This window comes from Bombina bombina, chromosome 4 (genome assembly GCF_027579735.1).
Source record: "Bombina bombina isolate aBomBom1 chromosome 4, aBomBom1.pri, whole genome shotgun sequence".
In the NCBI taxonomy this organism is placed as follows: Eukaryota; Metazoa; Chordata; class Amphibia; order Anura; family Bombinatoridae; genus Bombina; species Bombina bombina.
The window spans coordinates 1005884323-1005897404 of record NC_069502.1 but is presented as its reverse complement, the minus strand read 5'-3'; the positions used below and the strand labels follow the sequence as shown (position 1 = coordinate 1005897404).

The 13082-nt window shown below is 41.2% G+C and overlaps 1 protein-coding gene across 1 annotated transcript in view; it reads right to left on the bottom strand.

The window, feature by feature from the left end:
• Positions 1-13082, bottom strand: part of ACTR2 (actin related protein 2) — a 160218-nt gene that overhangs the window by 32193 nt on the left and 114943 nt on the right. The window contains exons 6-7 of the mRNA XM_053712095.1: positions 10790-10939; positions 7521-7666 (exon numbers count right to left, since the gene is read on the bottom strand). Of these exons, the coding sequence (XP_053568070.1) occupies positions 7521-7666; positions 10790-10939 (296 nt within the window). The remainder of the gene's footprint in view (positions 1-7520; positions 7667-10789; positions 10940-13082) is intronic.

The window sequence follows — 13082 nt, the reverse complement described above, 5'->3', positions numbered from 1 at the left end:
AGGGCCCTTGAAGTAGAAGGTCCTTCCTCAGTGGAAGTTTTCAAGGTGGAAGAGATGACATCTCCACTAGGTCTGCATACTAGATCCTGCGAGGCCAGACCGGTGCAATGAGGATCACCAACGCCCTCTCCTGCTTGATTCGATCAATGACCCATGGAAGCAGAGAGAACTGAGAAAATAGGTATGCTAGACTGAAGTTCCAAGGAACCGCCAGAGCATCTATCAGTACATAAATGTCAAAAGAGAGAAAACAGCACTCCTGAGATAGAACAAAAGCTAGAATAACTTCCATGTCTGTTCATTTTTATTGCAACTCAGGGTGCGCATTCTTTTAGCACACTATGCTCATTCACAGAGAAAAATATCCTGTAGCATATCAGTCTGTCCCTGCCCAATGACAGTCCAGTGTCGAAATACCAGGCAATTCTTCTCTGAACAAGGGAAGCAACAACCCCAGACGATCGTTTCGGCCTTCTGTGATCCTCGTCAGTGAGGTGCAGTTGTATCTCTCTAAGGGCATGTGTGCACAGGGTCCACGTCTGGATTACCTATTACTCTTAGGGAGACACAAGAGTAATTTACATAAATGTCAAAAGAGAGAGAACAGCACTCCTGAGATAGAACAAAAGCTAGAATAACTTCCATGCCTGTTCATTTTTATTGCAACTCAGGGTGTTCGTTCTTTTAGCTGATATGCTTCAGGAAAGTTCTTCTCTATGAAAGGCACACGTTGAGCAAAAAGAGGCTGCTTCTTGGGTGTTAACTAGCCATAGAACAAGCTATTATGCTATTGTTCGTTCTCAGTCGAGATGCCATGAGATCCAGCTTCGGCTGCCGCCATTTGAGAATCAAGTTGGAAAACACCTCCGGATGGAGTTCCCACTTTCCCGGGTGAAAGGTCTATCTGTTCAGAAAATTCCCAATTGTCCACTCCTGGAATGTGGATCGGAGATAGACAGCAGTTGTGGGCCTCCACCCACTGAATAATTTTGGCTACCTCTGTCATGGCCAAGGAACTCAGAGTTCCTCCCTGATGGTTAATGTAAGCCACTGAAGTTATGTTGTCCAACTGGAACCTGAGAAACCGGGCTGAAGCTAACTAAGGCCAGGCCAGAAGAGCATTGAAGATTTCCCTCAGCTCTAGGATGTTTATGGGGAGAAAAGACCCCCTTGACCACGTCCCCTGAGCCTTTAGTGAGCCCCAGACTGCTCCCCATCCCAACAGGCTGGCATCCGTGGTCACAATCACCCAGGAAGGTCTGCGGAAGCAGGTTCCCTGGGAGAGATGCTCCTGAGATAACCACCAAGGAAGAGAATCTCTTGGTCGCCTGATCCAGATGTAAACGTGGAGACAGATGCGCATAGTCCCCATTCCATTGTTTGAGCATGCATAACTGCCGAGGTCTGAGATGGAATCGGGCAAACGGAATGACGTCCATGGCAGCTACCATCAGACCCACTACCTCCATACATTAGGCCACTGACGGCCGAGGGAAAGGATTGAAGGGCAAGGCAAGAGTAGAAATTCTTTGTTTTTCTGACCTCCGTCAGAAATATTTTCATTGATAAGGAATTCCCAATAACATTACCCTTGTAGCTGCTATCAAGGAACTCTTTCCCAAATTCACCTACCATCCGTAGGAAGGCAGAAAAGATAACATCTCCGTGTGGGAGCTTGCTTGATGGAAGGATGGCGCCTGGACAAGAATGTCGTCCAGATAAGGCGCCACTGCAATGCCCCGCAACCGGAGCACCGCCAACAGGGCTCCCAGGACTTTTGAGAAAATTCTGGGAGCTGTGGTAAGGCCGAATGGAAGAGCCACAAACTGGAAGTGTTTGTCTAGAAAGGCGAACCTCAGAACTTGTGATGATCCCTGTGGATGGGAACATGTAGGTATGCATCCTTTAAATCTACAGTTGTCATGAATTGACCTTCTTGAACCAAGGGATGAATGGAACGAATAGTTTCTATCTTGAAGGACGGTACCCTGAGGAACTTGTTTAGACTTTTGAGATCTAAAATTGGCCTGAAAGTTCCCTCTTTTTTGGGAACCACAAACAGATTGGAGTAGAATCCCAGACCCTGTTCCTGCATTGGGACAGGAACTATCACTCCTAGGTCGGAAAGGTCCCGGACAGTGTAAGAACACCTCTCTTTTTATCTGGTCTACAAATAATCTGGAGAGCAGAAGCCTGTCCCTTTGAACTCTAGTTTGTATCCCCAGGACATGATTTCTACTGCCCAGGGATCCGGTACATCCCAAACCCAAGCCTGAGCGAAGAAAGACAGTCTGCCCTCCACAAGATCTTGTCCCGAATCAGGGGCAGACCCTTCATGCTGACTTTGAGTCACTAACAGGCTTCTTAGATTGCTTCCCCTTGCTCCAAGACTGGTTGGACCTCCAGGAAGGCTTGGACTGTTCTTGCTTGGCAAAGGAAGAGGAAGATTTATCCTTGAAGTTTCGAAAAGAACGAAAATTACTCTGACGTCCCTTCTGCTTATTCCTCTTATCCTGAGGGAGGAAATGACACATCCGCAGACCATGATTATCGCCAAAAGCTTAGACGACACATCCGCAGACCATGATTTCAACCCTAAAGCTCTGGGGGCCAGTACTGCAAAACTAGGAAGCTTTGCTCCCAACTTAATAGCTTGTAGGGAAGCATCCTTAATAAAGGAATTGGCCAACTTAAGAGCCTTGATCCTATCCTGGATCTCCTCAAGGGGAGTATCTGTCTGGAAAGATTCAGACAACGCATCAAACCAGTATGCCGCCGCACTGGTGACAATAGCAATACACACCGCAGGTTGCCATTGTAAACCCTGGTGTACATACATCTTTTTAAGTAACCCTTCCAACTTCTTATCCATAGGATCCTTAAAGGAACAGCTATCCTCTATGGGAATAGTGGTTCTCTTAGCCAAAGTGGAAATTGCCCCTTCCATTTTGGGGACCGTCTGCCAAGACTCCTTGATAGAGTCAGCTATAGGAAACATCTTCTTAAAAATTGGGGATGGAGAAAAAGGGATACACGGTCTCTATCATTCCCGGGCAATAATCTCTGTTGCCCGGTCTGGAACCGGAAAAACCTCCAGCGAGTAAGGAATGTCAAAGTGTTTGTTTAACTTACTAGACTTCTTAGGATTGACTACAACAGTCATGTCAGAGTTGTCCAAGGTGGCCGAAACCTCCTTAAGTAACAACCGGAGGTGTTCTAGCTGAAGGATACAACTTAAGCATCAGCAGAAGGAATTGAGTCTTCACGCTCAGATGCTACCGAAGTATCTTCCTCCTCGAATTTCTGGGAAGGAACAATCGGAATAGCCACAACTGCGTCAGAAACCTTACTCACTGACTCCATAGATTTCCTCTTGCGCTTTCCCTGCAGCATGGGAAAGGCAGACAGCGCATCAGTTACCGCAGAGGATATGTGGGTAGCAATGTCTTGTAACTTAACTCCAACCGGAGTGTGAGAGTAAGCGCAGGGCACTGCATGTGTAGACGATAAAGTTTGGGACATTTGAGGGGAAAGCTGTGGCATGTCTTGAACAGGAGACTCCTGAACAACCTCAGCTTAGATAATGATGGCTCAGTATCAAAAAGTCTATCCCTGTAAATGCAATGTTTTCTCAATACATGAGGAACAAAAAGGGATTGGCGGTTCTACATTAGCATCAAAACACAAACCACAAGTAACATTTTACAGGGCCTCTTTGTCCATCTTTACCAAAAAGAAAATCCCCAGACAAAAAAAAAATTCTCTTATATCAACTTAGAATTTTAATGTGACAAAAACGTTACTGTCCCTTTAAATTTAAACAGACACTTTATTTCTTTAACAGCAGAGCAGCATAAAAAAAACCTTATATCAACTCAGAATTTAATTGTGACAAAAACTTTACTGTCCCTTTTAAATTCAAACAGACATTTTATTTCTTTAACAGCAAAGCAGCGGCTCTACAGAAAAAAAGGCAACCTCCACACCTCAGCAAGCTCTGCTGAAGTGCCTACCTGTCCTGCTGGCTGCAGGAATCAATAGTAGATAGCGATCCGGACTTCAACCACAGCTGCACCAGCCGGCTCTAGAGATCGCTGAACCGTCCTCTGAGGAGCTACGCAATGGATATTCAGCATCCGGGACACACAGGAAGCAGAAGTGCCAGGATTTCCCTTTTTCTTTCGGAAAATAAAAATTGGCACTTACTTCAATGTAAATCTGCCCAGCATCAGGACAGCTCAATTATATGGAAAGAAGAAAAACTGAATAATCTTACTCAGGCTTTCAAATTAGGGCAGCAATAACTGATTGAGAGGCACAGTGGGGATTATACCCCACAAGTTCCCAATTACTTAAAAGCCACCACTGCTCTACTGAAGAGACTGACATGGGCTACGGCTAAACCCCAGGAGGAAGCAGGACAATCTTGCTCTGCTTCAAAATAATAAAATCTTGATTGAAGAATCTTCTTTCAGACACCTAAACTTTACCACCTCCTTGCTTTTCACGTAGGCAAAGAGAATGACTGGGGTTGGAGGGAAGGGAGGTGATATTTAACAGCTTTGCTGTGGTGCTCTTTGCCTCCTCCTGCTGGCCAGGAGTGATATTCCCAATAGTAATTAGATATGATCCGTGGACTCACCATGTCATTAGAAAGAAACACTTTTTTTATTGTATGATTTAAATAGAGCATACAATTTTAAACAGCTTCCCAATTTACTTGCATTATCTAATTTGTATGATTTTCAAGGGAAAGCAAGAGAATGATGCAAAGGTAGGCTCAGAAGCAGCAATGCACTACTGGGAGCTAGCTGCTAATTGGTGGCTGCACAATGCACATATATGTCTCTTACTAGCTTACCAGATTTGTTCAGCTAGCAAATGAAGCAAATTTGATAATAGAAGTAAATTGGAAAGTTGTTTAAAATAGTATGCGCTATCTGAATTATGAAAGAAAAAAGTTTGTGTTTCATGTCCCTTTAACGACCAAGGACGTGTCAGACACATGCTACAAAAAGTGTCAGTTAGGGACCAAGGATGTGCCCGACACGTACCAGCCGCTTTCAAGTTATTGCAGGAATGCCTCGATATAGAAGAATCGCTGCAATACCCTTTTTTACCCACCAATGCAGAGAGAGAGACTCCGTGGCCCTCTCTGCATCGGCCAGCAATGGTGCTGATCATTGGTGGGTGGGAGCCATAGCAGGGAGGCGGGTGGGGGCGGCTCATCACTGGTCGGTTCCAGTTTCCTTCAAGTGAGTGCAATTGTGCGGGAGCGGGAGCTACATTTATATTGAAATGTATGGGAAGGAGGGAGGGGGGAATAAACGTTGAAAGGGATCTGGGAGGGGGGGGGGCAATTGAGGGGGGGGGGGGCAGCTACACTACAGAAAAAATATTTGAGATAAAAAAATAAAAAGAATTCAGCAAACTGGGTAGTGGCCGACAGCTGCCAGTAGCCAAGATGGCCACATATAGGTAGAGTGGGGAGTGTTAGAGAGCTGTTTGGGGGGTCAGGGGCTAAGGGGGATCCAACATTGCAGAATAAATATTACAAAAATAATAAAATAAAATATAATAAATGCCTTTTTATTTTAGTACTAGCAGACTTTCTGCCAGTACTTAAAAGGGGCATTCCATTCAAAATGCACATAGATTTATTGCATCTTTGAATAGAAACATTTTCAATATACATGTATTGGCAAAAATGCTTCTATTAAGAGTTATTACTGTTTTAGTGTTAACATTTTTTTTCTGCATGTGAAGCACTGCTAGATATTGTTACTGCACCCACATTTTAAATAATGCAGCTGTTCAGATCATCAGTGGGGCTTGAATCATGTCAGCAATTAAAATAAAAGTCATTACCAGATAGTACAAGCACCTTAGGCTCCCCAAACAAGTGTTGTGTTTAAAATGCTGGTGCACGGTGCATACTTAAATACACTTTTGAAAAAGCTATAGCTTTGATTAGAAGCATTTTTACCAATGCATGTATATTACAAAATTGCTTCTGTTCAATACCTGAAATGCACCCATGTGGTTTCCAATTTTGGCTGGAATATCCCTTTAAGATGGCGGGGACAATTGTGGGGTGGGGGAGGGAAGAGAGCTGTTTGGGAGGGATCAGGGGGTCTGATGTGTCAGGTGGGAGGCTGATCTCTACACTAAATTTAAAATTTACCCTACAAGCACCCTAAAAGCTACCTAATTAACCCCTTCACTGCTGGGCATAATACAAGTGTGGTGCGCAGCAGCATTTCGCGGTCTTCTAATCACCAAAAAGTAATGCCAATGCCACAAATGTCTGCTATTTCTTAACAAAGGGGATCCCAGAGAAGTATTTACAACCATTTGTGTCATAATTGCACAAGCTGTTGTAAATAATTTCAGTGAGAAACCTAAAGTTTGTGAAAAAGATAAAAAAAAAAAAATTTGATCGCATTTGACGGTAAAATGGTGGCAAAAAAAAAATGGTTTGGAAATAGCAAAGTGCTACTTGTACTTATTACCCTATAACTTGCAAAAAAAGCAAAGAACATGTAAACATTTGGTATTTCTAAACTCAGGACAAAATTTAGAAACTATTTAGCATGGGAGTTTTTTTCGGAGTTGTAGATGATTTTGGGAGTCAAAGTTAGAAAAAGTGTGTTTTTTCCATTTTTTCATCATATTTTATATTTTTTTTATAGTAAATTATATATATGATATGATGAAAATAATGGTACCTTTAGAAAGCCCATTTAATGGCAAGAAAAATGGTATATAAATGTGTAGGTACCGTAAAAAGGAGGAAAATTACAGCTAAACACAAACACCGCAGAAATTTAAAAATAGCCCTTGTCCCTAATGGTAAGAAAATTGAAAAATGGTCTGGTCACTAAGGGATTAAAGGGACAGTATACAATACAATTGTTTTTCCCTTAATGTGTTTCCAATTACTTTTTTTACCCAATGTAGAGTATAAAAATGTATGAGAATTTGCTTTTTAAGGTTTATTTGCCTATATTAAGAAGTTTATTTTGTGTTTTGAAGCCACAACATAATAAAATGGGTTAAGCTTGTAGGTATAATCAGATCTCATTACTTTACCAGTTTGTGTACATATACCTGCTTCTTTATCTTATATCTGTCCATAAATTAAATCACCAATACTTGTAGAGAACAATGGAAAATTAACATTTTATTACTTTCTCTCTTCTATACCCCGCTGGGAGTGTAATTTCTTCTGCTGGCTGTGTTTACACAGCATGGCCTAAAGACCAAAAACTTTCAGGGTAGGTGGGGAAACAACCGGCTAAATCAACTATTTCAAATGCCAATATAAGAGTAATGGAAATACTTGTAAACAATTTAATACACTCCAGCAGGTAAAGTGGATTATTGGGAAGAAATTAAAGGGGAGAACATGGTTGAGTAAACTGTCCCTTTAACATCAATTTTAGTTTTGTAGGGTCAAGCCCTGAATGCATTTTTTCAAATGGCTAGAATGAAAGTACAGAGTACATATAGAATCTCACCGTGTATCAATGTCAGCTGCCTGGATGGTGTTAAACAGTAATTCAGCAACGCCAACACCTTCAACATTAATAAGATGAGGCTGGAAGAGAGCTTCTGGTGCTTCAAAGCGCTCTCCGCCAACTTTAATTACTCTGCCATCTGGAAGCTGTATAATAAAGAGAACAGGAAACAGACATTTAAAACAGAGCTATCCCTGACATAAAGGTGCATTTTGGCGTTTGTGGATATTTATTGTTACAAGACAGTCTGACCGTGTATAGCACATGAACTAATACGTTTAAATTGTGAACAAACCAAAACATTAACTGAAGTAGCAGAACAGTCTTTCCAATTACATGAACATCTATGTCCTCTCCATGAGTTCCAAAGGCAGCAACTCCGATTCAGAAAACCAGTCAGCTTCTTCTCAATGCCACAAAACACAGAATGCACCACATGGCAGAGATCACCCCCACATTCCAATGTGCTAACTAGATCATGCTGAGCCCTCTTGGTGGCTCAACTTACTGGATCCGCACACTAGTCGCAGTCCTATTTTAGTTTTCCCAAATATGCCATGTGGAGTAGGGCTGCACGATTAATCGCTGATGCGGTTTTAAACCACAATTAATCACTGCAGTTTTAAAACCGCAAGAGTACGCGATTTTCTGAGAAAAAAAATAATAAAATCTTCAGATGTGTCTGTACTGCATTGATTTGTATGCGATTTCTTGCAAACTAGCTCCATCTAGTGGTTGCTTTTAGCACACATTTGCAAAATGGCTGTTTAACTACTTTCTGTTTGTGATCTCAGTAACAGCCGATCAATCTATAGAAGTCTAAAAGCAGAGCCCATGCAGGAGAGTGAAGAGGAGGGAAAGACACTTACTTATATTTCCCCCTAGGGACGTCTGCAGTCTGAAACTTAGGGTACGTAATCATTATGAAACCTCCCACACAATTTCCTGCTCTCTGAGAAACGGCTCAAATAAATAGCAGATGCAGTTAACCCCACGGCTGCAAAAAAGGCTAAAACTGTAGTCCCCTCTGATAGCTAGCTGCTGGGTTAACTGCATCTACAATGTATTTGATATCAGCAAGGCACAGCATTTCTGAAAGGAGCAGCCACCCCTACTGCTATATGCCTCTATTGGATTCATGGACAGGAGCAGGGCTCATTTTAAGTCAAGATAAAAAGTTAAAAAAAAAAAGAAGAAAAACAAATATTATTATTATGTCTGGGGGGGGCAGAGTAGGAAGCATCACCTGGTTCAGCCCCTCTAGAGGAGTGATCAGTGATTGCTTCTTGTGGGAACGAGGTAAAGAAGCCTTTGTTTTCCCCTGCAGGAGTTATTATATACAGACAGTACACAATGCTGCATCTGACCTATCAGTACAGCGGTTACATTCATGTAAGGAAGCATCTTGTAGAGCAGCAGCAGTTGTACAGAGTCAGCTGAGCAGTGATCCTTTATCAGTACACTGGGATCTCAAGCAGAAAGTGGCCGCAGCTACTCCAGCATGGCAACTAAATAAATTATGCAGCACAAGGCCGTTTATCCACAGTCTGCTACTGGGCTGTCTCTTTACTGCTGGAATCGGTTACATTTGTGCCTTGATAACATAAAATGCGTAGTAAATGAGGCTAACCCCATGACTACCAAAGAGAACTGCAGTGTAAATATGCTGCAGCCTCTTGGGTAGTCTTGGGGTTAACTGCATTTAGTGGGTATTTTATCTCAGCACCATACAGATGTTTCTGATATAGCCGGACATTATGTGGGAGGAGCGGCCGCCATGCTCTAGTGCTGTGCTGAGGTGCAAGGTAACTATTTATTCTGCTATTCCTGCTTTGGCAAAGTACATACAGAATTGAGTATATAGAAAGTCATGAAAAAAGTGGCACCTCACACTAACAATCCACTCTTGGAGACATATACCCACAGCTCTAATCATAAACAATAAGTCCTTGCATAAAGGTGTACACAATCCAGCAATAGTTAAAGCAGAAGCCTCAAATGCAACGCACAAAATAAACCGGTATTAAAGCATCACCCAGCAAGTTAGAATGCAGGAAAGTTTAACCGTTTTCATGTCTTGCTATATATACACACTACATGCTGTATGTATTTTGTTTTTAGTTTAATTTATAAATATGCTATGGTGATCGAGTTGTCAACAATTTCCTTCCACTAAGATTTGATATTATGATTTTTTTGGGGGGGGGCTTTTTGGTGCTGGATAAGGTAGGATGTGTGTGTGTTTTGACAAAATACCAGGCTTGACAGAATTTGTAACAAAATTAAATTTAGTTTTTTTTTTAAAGGTAATTTAACTGATACCTAAAGTTCCTATGTGTGTGTGTAATGATGAAATATCTGACACCTAGAGCACACTTGACTACTGCGCTATTTTCTTGGTTCAGTCTTTGGGCTGCTGCTCCATTAAATAAAGTTTCAGGAATCTTTCTATCCGCCCTGAGGTGTGGGACTTGGAAGGGATGTTTTGCTATAAGAATCTTATATATAATAGGAATAAATGTATGTTAAATAAATGATTTTAATAAAATCACAATATTTCATGAAATATCGCACAGCCATAGCTGCAATATTATAAAATAACCTGCTTAGCAGCATAGTTCACCTGAGAAATATTAGTTTTAGCAATCCCAAAATCCCCCAAAATAAGTTTTGAGCACAACTGGTAAGTCACTTACTTAGCCCAATCATACTGTATATGGTTATGAAATTGTGTGCATGGCCTGAGAAAACAGCTCAGTAGAGGAAACAGTGAGCATTTCCAACTAGAAGCTACATGGAGAAAGCCCAAAAGTGGACCAGCTAGTTCACTACCTACAGAAAAGTCATTGCACGCAGGAATGTAAAACATCTTGTTTAGTCTATTGCATGCACGGTCTTATAGGAAGCATAATTGTGCACAGCTGGTATATCAGATAGTTCACTGGCAGATAAAGAAAAACACCCACACAGCTCTATTGGTGGCTAGTGACAACGCAGGAATCAGTTTCAAAATACATAACTATTACAATCACTCGTGACATTTTATTGTCTGTCACAATCTGATATCAGACCCATGTAAATGCAAACATAGTCCAGTTCCAAATTAGTTTTGTATTTGATTCTCCTAATGTAAGTATTGATATGCCCTGCAATTCATTGCTCAATAATGCAGGCATATGCACACATACCTGCATATCTTACCAATAAAACAATGTTGTACAACTTCCACTAACCTAGAAGCATGCATGTAGCATGAGCTTAATACTCACAGTGTAAGACTCCACAAGGACTGTGGTCTCTAAAGCTAGTTTCTGTTCTTGTTCAATGTTGTATCCAACGTAACAAAGCTTTTCTTTGATCATACGAACCGTCTCAAAATCAGCAGAGTGATTAAAAGCATAGCCTCTCAATAAAAGCAACTATAAGAGAGAAAAAAAAGAAATTTTATTAGCAAATGTTGTTACCAGAATTTATATGTAGACTGTACGCTAGTTGTAATTTCTGTATTGCTCTTAAACAATACAGCATGGTGCTGGAAGATGTGGGCTTTTCCTTAAAGTACACACTTCTGCATGATGACTAATTTCTTTGCTCTACAGAGTACATACAGGCACAGAAAACATCTTGATTAGCTACATAGTGTTATTTTTTCGTAAGGAAAGGTCGCAAGGGGCTTCAACAGCACAGGTCTCATACCCCTGGAAGCACAACAGCCAGCTGGCCTACAGTGTAGGTCAGCTGTCGTCAATGGGTTAAGCTACATTGCACTGTTTGTGCAAGGAAACAAAATACTTTAGAATACTTACCTTTGCGTTATGGTAAATGCAACGCTGATCCTCCGGCCGCAGCTCCTGGTTTCATTAGCATATTGATGACGATCCGGTTTCCTTCAATCGTGTACCTCATGAGCTATATGCCAAAGGGGGCACACAACGATTGGAGGAAGCCAGATTCATCATCGATCTGCAAAAGAAAGCAGGAGCTGCGGGCGGAGGATCAGCGTTATGCTTACCATAATGCAAAGGTAAGCATTTTAAAAAATAAGCGTCTTTCTAAAGTTTAATGACTGAAAGTGACCCGGTTTTTAAGATTATATTTACATACGGGGCACTTATTCATTAAACTTTATAATCACTTTAAGCTTACCTGATAAATTCATTTATTTAATGGTGGCGAGAGCCCACAAGTCATTTACTCCTGGGATTCATCTCCTGGCCACTAAGAGGAGGCAAACATTCCCACCCCTCTGGTATGCTAGTCCTTTTCAAGGAGAAAAAGAAAGCTAGGAAAAGACAAAGCAGGGAAAATGAGGTGCAAACTAGAACTGCTGCTAAAATAAAAAGTAATTTTATACAATATAAAACTGGAAGAGTCTCATGGACTCAACATCATGAAATAAATAAATTTATCAGGTACGCATACATTTTGTAGGTGAACGTCAACGAGCTATTACTCCTAGAAACTAATACCCAAGCTGTGGATTCCACTAGTAATGTTAGGTGGGACTTAAATTTTGAAAAAGCAGGTACATAATTTCCAGGGGTCAAGTCCTACAAAAAAAGTGTGGGAACTCACGTCTTGTCTATCTCCCTCACAATTAATATTGTTTTATATATACACACAAACACATACTGTATTTATATGTCCATCTATACACTTGGGTTAATGAAAGCAAATTAAATCCAATAAAGGGTTGAATGGTTGTCTCTGGGCCTGAGAATCCTCTTCTGTCACAGTCTCACCACTTAAGGTGCAATAGTCCTATTTCTGCTGAGGGGAGCTAAATAACCCCGGAGCAAGCCACACAGAAATGTAATCACAGTGTGTTCCTCACAGTGTGTTCCACACAGTGCAGTGTATTGTAGGAAATGTTACTGCCCATTACTACAGGATCTCACTATCCCTCTAACAGACCTTCTAGCTCCTCCCTTTAGCAGCAGTAGTGTTTACTGAAGCATTTCTGTTCTCTGTCCAGAGGGAACTTAGTTCCTCCTGCAAAAATAGTGCAGGAACTCCGTTCCCATGCGTTGCCGCTCGACTTGACCCCTGATAATTTCCAGGCACTGCTGCCTGGAGGATTTTCCTATAAAAAAGCTGCTTCTGAAAAAGCAGCAAAAACATCAAATTGTTAGAATTTAGTAAAGGTATATAAGAATGACCATATTGCAAATTTGTTCTACAGAAGCCTCAAATTTGATAGCACAGGAAATGGAAACTGATCTAGTCAAATGTGCTGTAATTTGTTATGGAGGAAACTCCGCCTCCATGAAATCCTTGTGAATCAAGAGTTTAAGCCAAGAAGCTAAAGAAATGTCTGTGGCCTTCTGGCCTCTACATAGACCTAAAATGAATGAACAAATTAGGGGATTGTCAAAAATTCCTTGTAGCTTGTAAACAGAATTTCAAAGCTCTTACTACATCTACATTATGTAGTAACTTTTTTTTTTTAATTTTGTGGATTAAGACACAGAGAAAGAACATTTAACCAATTGATGCCATCAGAAGGAACCACATTAGGTAAAAACAAAACAAAAAACACACCTTATCCTGATGAAAAACTAG